This window comes from Amphimedon queenslandica, unplaced genomic scaffold (genome assembly GCF_000090795.2).
Source record: "Amphimedon queenslandica unplaced genomic scaffold, v1.1 AMPQUscaffold_12337, whole genome shotgun sequence".
NCBI classification, from domain to species: domain Eukaryota; kingdom Metazoa; phylum Porifera; class Demospongiae; order Haplosclerida; family Niphatidae; genus Amphimedon; species Amphimedon queenslandica.
The window spans coordinates 9,268-16,279 of record NW_003547426.1 but is presented as its reverse complement, the minus strand read 5'-3'; the positions used below and the strand labels follow the sequence as shown (position 1 = coordinate 16,279).

The window sequence follows — 7,012 nt, the reverse complement described above, 5'->3', positions numbered from 1 at the left end:
TTTAGAAAGCAAGGAACTGTTTCGGAGGAAAGTTTCAGAAATGCAGATTTTAATGGACTCATGTAATGATATCGATACAATTTCTTCTGTGGTTTCACATTTGTCATCTGCAATTTGCCTTTTAAAAGCTGAAAATTCGCGTGACAAAAATAATAGAGAACAAGTTTTGCCAATTCGAAAAAGGCCAGCACCAAATTCAAACAGTGAGAAACAATTAAGGTTTCGAAGTACTAAGAAGAAGAGGGTATCGTTATCAAGATGGGCTAAGCCTACTGCAGAGGAGGAGAAGAGAGCAAAGGAGAATATGTTAATGACGTCAAACTCAATTGAAGTTTGTGGTGTATGTCTTAAAGTAGATGATCAAAATCAAGAGGATGTAGTTGAGTGGATAGAATGTGAAAAATGTAATTTATGGGTACATGTAGCTTGTTCACATGACAATGTGTGTGTGCATTGTATGAAGATCAGAGTCTAACATTAAACCTCCATTTTTGTTACCAATACTGTCTTTATAGCTCTGTCTCTCTCACTCACATCAATTATGAGTTATAACATTAATTATTTTGCTTGCACTGTATTAATTATCAGTTGTAACATTAATTTTTTGCTTGCACTGTATTTTAGCCTAGATAGTAATAACTATTGTGTAAAATTATAACTATAGTAAAGCACAGAGTCAATAATTACACTCTAAAAAAGTATTATATATTATGGTTGTGGATAAATGTCTTCACTTGTATGACTTGTCTTGATAAACTGACATGATCATTGTAAAGAAAAATTATCTTGATTTACTAACAGCCATAATCCACGTGCTAAAACGTGAGAGGGTGTGGTTAAAAATGGCCACACCCTAAACTACAAAGATATGCGGACTTTTACTAATGGCTAACGTACTGCAATTAATGGCTAGTAGAGTAAATTTAGAAGCCATTATTTTGAACTAATGGGTGGGGCTGACAATACTCACGTGACTATTACCACACCCACTTGTGATCATAAAATGCCAGCTCAGCAATAAAAACCCCGATGCCGCCCATTGCAGTGCATCTGGTTTCTGCTACATGTCTATAGTATGGTATTATTGGCTGTACCATAGTGTTGAGGAATCTTCTTAAACTGTTTTGTAAAGTAAAATACAAACACAAAATACACAAACATAACACATATAAAACATAAAAACATTAAGTAATGTCATTGCTCCAGTAATCATTATCTTATTCATGTATCTACTAATGTATGGGATAAGGTAAATTATTGTGATGACTGATAACTTACATGAAGCAGCAATCCTGTCAGCTAATGTAGAAAGAACAACATGATCCTGTTCTCTCAGTATAGACAAGAATGTACTAATGTGATCAGGACAAAGTTCAATTAATAATGTAATATTTCCAATAAAAAGTTCTACTCTTTTTGATAAAGACTGGTTATTCATTCCATCAAATAACTCATCATACTGAGAAGAATCAATAATTTGTACTTCCTTACAACCATTAGCTATGTCACGAAACTTTGCTTCTGAAGTTGAAAGGAAGCGTTTCAGATCATTAAGGTGCTTCTTGAGGTCATTATGTGAACCAGGAATAGGAACATCTTTAGTACCAACAGAATGAGGTGCATCTACATGTATACATTATATTAACTATTATTGATATAATACCAAAAATACATGTACATACCTTGTTTTAATAAATTTCCCAGTGATCTGTTAATGACAATTTCCATTTGTTCCTGTACACCTTTCAATGGTACAGAATAACTCAAGTTAGGTACAGTATGGGGACTATTCTCAGCATATATTGATACCAGGCAAGATGGAGGAATTGCAGTACTAATGTCACCAAAACCAAGAATTTCGTGCTCTTTAATCTATTAAAATAAAATTAACTAATTGTCCTACGGATGAAATAAATTACTTGACATGGCATCAAATGTGGTTTTACTCTCCATCCAGTTGTTGGTTCTGGTTGTTGCTCATCTTTAAATATTAATTCAATACATCCTTTTGGTGACTGAAGTTTGAAAGTGATGTTTTGATCAAACTCTGCATGAGAATATTCCTTTTTAATATACTAATAAATAATTGAAAATTATGAAAAATGATAAAGGTACATATAAATAATTCAATATACCTGATGTAACGCATTCAAATCTCTCACAGCTGCAAATCTCATTTTATCTGCTCTTTGATAAAACACTTGTCCAGCATACACTGTAGCTTCAGGTATACCAGTGGAATGAGTAGATACAACTATAAAAGTCGAAAGTGAATTTGTTACTAATCAATTTCAATATTCATAGGCTCACTAGTTTTAGATTGTGATGAACTTAATTCAGAGTCTTCAGTACAATCCACTGGACCCTTCAACCCATTCCCTTCCTCCTCTCTATCACTCTTTCCTACTCCTCCTGCTTCTCCTCCTTCTTGTCCTCCTGCTCCTTGTCCCTCTCCTCCTCTTGTCTCTCCCTTTCCTTTCCCTCCCTCATCTCCTGAGTCTCCATCTTCCTCTCCATTCCTCTCCTCATTCCTACCTCCTCCATTTTCCTCTTCTTCCTCCCCAACAATAGCTAATTGACAGAACTTGCTTCGTTCAATCCATCCATATCTCTGGTATGCTGGAAACTCCCCTCCTTCAATTAGTGAGAACTGGTAAGGAAGACTAGCTGTGTGAACTGGAGCAACAGCAAATTTAAGATACTTGGATAAAGAAGGATCACTGAGATCAATACAGTGTTGCATTTCTATCCTCAGTGACTTGAGGAGTGGACTGGTTGATATTGCATACACTGCACTCACTAGTCTAGTATTATCAGGAAACCTATAAAGGAATTAATAACTAAAATACATGTACATGTATATGTGATTTTTGTCAGGTAATTTTTTGTTATTTCATGCATCAAAAATGAAATTAGGTAAAAAAATTCCTCATAATCATTAATATATTGTTCTAATTGTTAGAGAAAAAAATTTATAATACAGTAATATTTTCTTTACTAGACACATAAATACTAAATTATTAATTGTTTTCCCTCACAATAATTCCCCACTAACTATACAGACATTACTACATGTACAGTATATGTACTTGAAGTGTCCTCCTACAAGAGCTAGTACTGATACTTCTACAGTCTCTGAGGCTGATAGACTATCCTCTGCTACACTAATCCTCAGTCCATACTCCTCCCAGTTCATCAGTTGAGGTTTGTCTCCTTGAACTAAGAACAACTTCTTCCCTGCAATTTGGGACTCACTCAGACCTTCCAAATTATCTGTAGGAAAGTATATTAAGTGAAATTATGCATTGTTAAAATGTGTATGTAATTATGGACAAAGATGAGACAATGAACCATAATTCATGTAAAGCTACACTGAATGGTAATGTACAGTACATGAAGCAACTTTTAAAAATTCATAAAAAATTAATTTTGATTGGAACCAGTTCAAACTTTCTACGCAACATAAGTACATGTATATGCATCAGAAAATGGAATAAAAATTGAATATTTTTTACTTTTTAATATTGGCAAAAGTTGGCCCAAGACACTGTACTATAGTACAGGGACTTTTGTCCCATTTTGGAGCAACTTTAAAATTTCATAAAAATCTAATATTGATTACAACTAGCTCAAACTTGAAACGCAACATAAAAACATATATATATATGCATCAGAAAAAGTTATAAAATTCTCTCCTTTTCAATTTTGGCAAAATTTGGCTAGAGACTATGTACTACAGTACAGGGACTTTCATCCAATTTTGGAGCAATTTCAAAAATTTGTAAAAAATCTAATTTTAATCGGAATTAGCTCAAACTTTCTACACAACACAAGTACATGAATAGGCATCAGGGAAAATTATAACAATGAAAAATTTTTTACTTTTTATTTTTGACAAAATTTGACTCGAGATACTGTACTATAGTACAGGGACTTTTGTTCGATTTTAGTAACTTCAAAAATTTGTAAAAGAATTTAAATTTGATCAAAATTGGCTCAAACGTTCTATGCAACATATAGAACAAGTATATAGCATCAAAAAATTAATGAAAAAATCTATACTTTTCATTTTTTGTAAAGTTGACCTGAGACTACATGTACATTACTAATAATACAGGGACTAACCTTGTGATGGTACAAGATAGTTGAACTGAATTTCTTTGTCAAGAGCTAAAGTATAAAAGTGATAATAAATAAATAAATAAATAATTACATACTTGTTTGTGTCGTTTGTATATTCTTTGTTTTCAGTTTCAATTTGAGTCTTAACTTCTTTTGAATCTTGTACAGTCTCAGTCTCTTGGAATATCTCAGTCTCTTCTTTCTGTTCTACTGGTACCATACAATACAATTTATTAATAATTATTAATAATAAGTATACCATTATGATCTTTAAGTAATGACATTAATCTTTCATACTCCAGTATCAATGCTTTCCTTTGTTCTAATTATAAGAAGAGGTCATTAACTAGTAATTAATAATGTGTGTGGGTGTGTACATACTTTGAAATGCTTCATTTTCATTTTTAATCTTTTGAATTTCACTCTGTAATTCTACAAAAAGTAAAGAATGTTTGTATAGACAACATTAAAACACAAAAATACACACATACCTGATTGAGTGATAGTGTATTCACTCTGAACTGATACTTGTTCTAATTCTTGTTGAAGATCTTCAATCTTTATTCGTAATTCTTCTTTCTCAATTTTCTCTTCCTTTAATTCCTTTTGTAGTTCCTCCAGTTGTTTATGAGTAAGTTCATTGTCTGTAGTATAATAATGATTGGAGTATATCAAATAATAATTGTAAAATCAATACACTATATAACCTGATATTAATTTTTCATTTTTGTTTTGTATTGGGTTTCAAGTCTTTAGTTTCATTGTTGACAGATACTTTTATAGCTTTGACAGCTGGACAATTTAAATTGCTATAACATATACATGTATGTGTATGTAGTACTATATGTATGTGCATCTAAAAAACGATTTCAATAGCAGTTAAAAGTAATTTTCACATTTTTGTCAGTGTTTGGTCCTTAGAAAGGCTTCACATTTTTAAGCCAACTTTTTATTTACAATTAAGGTGTGTAGGCATGCAGGTTGATGTACACCTATGACTTATAGCTATGAAGCTTTGAATAACCACGTACATGCAGTACTATTGTTACAAAAATACATTTAGCCGGGTATAGTTGTATCACTTCTACCAGTATAGCTACAAAAACACTATGCAAATCATGCATAAAAACATCTGATTCTAATCATTCAGGATCATGAATCACAATTCAGGAATGACCTGGGTGTCAAGTCAAATATAATAAATAATACCTGATACTATATACTCATCAGTAGGCAAATCGTTGATTTCATATGTATACATTTCATTCTCAACTGATGATCCTGTATGGAAATGGAAAATTATAATGCAGTTAATAACATAACTTAGGATAATAACAAGATTATTTCATTATGTTTTAACTCACCCTTACCATTATAAGCATAGCCAACAAGTTTGTCATAAAAATGTCCAAAGTAATACTGAAGTACTATTTTTAAACTTTTTATAGTCATTTCTTCCCATCTGTCATTCAGTTTAATAACGACTGGTTTTGTTTGATTGCTAGTGGTTGGTGAGGCTGCTGCTGGTAATGATGACAATTTCTCTTTGATTATTGTTTGTATGTGCTTCAATTGTGATGATTCTGAGAATTTATTAACCCTATCAATGTATTTAGCTAGTTCATTATGAATATCATCTGATGAGGGGATGAATTGGTGCACTAAACGCTTGAGTACTCCAAAATCAAAGAAACTACAATTAGATGTAATTGCATTAAATATAGTGCAAATGTTAATTTCTGATAACATTAATTCCTTCCCCAAACATTTTTTAACATAAAATGCTATATCATCTGCTTCCAATTTCCCATTGGAAACAAGCTCTATAAAACGTCTCCTTATTTTAGTGAGAAGACCAGTAAACTGATCATCTAGTGATTCAATATTGCACACAACTTCATCCTTTGAACTGAGTTCTATTACAGTTGAACTATTTATAGAGTGGAGCTCAACATGCATTAACTGTGATTGGACTTGTACTAGTGATTGGTGTACAGCCTCAGCACCTATTATGCTTATGCTACCTCCTTTAGTTCCTAATCAAATCAGATGATGATTAGTTGCATTAATTATGTAATTTATGTTACACTCACTTAGTTTTTCCATTAGTTTAGATGCCATGTCATTCAGTCCTACTTTCTGTAGTGAAGTAATGAGAGTAGAGAACACACTGTTAGGATTAGGATGACACTCAAGTGTTGCTAGTACTGAAGAGAATATTTTATTAGCTCTATCATAAGAATTGAGTCCAGTGGCTCCAACAGTAACATATACTGCTTTAGGAATGAGATCAGATGAAAAGAGATGATTGTTTAACTGAGAAATAACTGGAGCATTTCCTGCCCCCAGATCAACAAGATCAGCTAATATCTCTTTCATTGTAATGAATTCTGGTGACTGTGTTCCTTGTATTACTAATGGTGCAGTTGATGGAGTACTAGTAGACTCTGTTTGTGAGGGTTGTGTAGTTAGTGATGGTCGGTGTGGTTTAGGTGCTGTTGGAGGAGGAATTTTGACTTTTCTTTTTAAATGCAATGAACCTAATTAATACTAAAACATAGATCATGCAGTTGACATGTTACCTTTTATTATTCCAGTGGTTCTCATTTCATGTAGCAGTGTTGGATGTTCTTCAAATGCTCTTATAAGAAGAGACATTCCTTCATGATCATTAACAGCATTTCTAATCTTTCTTATAGTATCAGCATCAAGCAGTGGTAGAGACTCCTCCAGTTGTCCTTTGATCAATAACTCATGAAACTCTATCAATTCAGATACTGTTAGTCTATCATCAGGTATATCCATTAATGCAATAGGAGAGAATGGGGGACCTCCTATCAATGGCTTTTTTGTACCAGGAGGAGGAGCTGGTCCTGTTGTTGATGAAAAG

The 7,012-nt window shown here is 32.7% G+C and overlaps 2 protein-coding genes and 2 long non-coding RNA genes across 4 annotated transcripts; all 4 read right to left on the bottom strand.

Annotated features, from left to right (window-relative positions):
• Positions 1 to 1,095: 1,095 nt before the first annotated feature.
• On the bottom strand, positions 1,096 to 1,604 carry LOC109588015 (uncharacterized). The gene is made up of 2 exons (XR_002187922.1): positions 1,279 to 1,604; positions 1,096 to 1,232 (listed from the first exon to the last, which is right to left on the bottom strand). It is a non-coding gene; the product is annotated as an uncharacterized LOC109588015 (long non-coding RNA).
• A 321-nt stretch (positions 1,605 to 1,925) lies between these two features.
• Positions 1,926 to 2,404, bottom strand: LOC109588014 (uncharacterized). Its single transcript, XR_002187921.1, has 3 exons — positions 2,311 to 2,404; positions 2,136 to 2,254; positions 1,926 to 2,075 (listed from the first exon to the last, which is right to left on the bottom strand). It is a non-coding gene; the product is annotated as an uncharacterized LOC109588014 (long non-coding RNA).
• Positions 2,404 to 4,524, bottom strand: LOC109588013 (uncharacterized). The gene is made up of 6 exons (XM_020004215.1): positions 4,504 to 4,524; positions 4,218 to 4,329; positions 4,126 to 4,170; positions 3,090 to 3,273; positions 2,441 to 2,822; positions 2,404 to 2,409 (listed from the first exon to the last, which is right to left on the bottom strand). The coding sequence occupies exons 1-6, from the start codon at positions 4,522 to 4,524 to the stop codon at positions 2,404 to 2,406; spliced, it is 750 nt and encodes a 249-aa protein (XP_019859774.1).
• Positions 4,525 to 5,311: 787 nt separating this feature from the next.
• LOC109588012 (uncharacterized) lies at positions 5,312 to 6,937 on the bottom strand. Its single transcript, XM_020004214.1, has 4 exons — positions 6,705 to 6,937; positions 6,216 to 6,662; positions 5,487 to 6,158; positions 5,312 to 5,403 (listed from the first exon to the last, which is right to left on the bottom strand). The coding sequence occupies exons 1-4, from the start codon at positions 6,925 to 6,927 to the stop codon at positions 5,312 to 5,314; spliced, it is 1,434 nt and encodes a 477-aa protein (XP_019859773.1). The 5' UTR covers positions 6,928 to 6,937.
• Between the last annotated feature and the right edge of the window lie 75 nt (positions 6,938 to 7,012).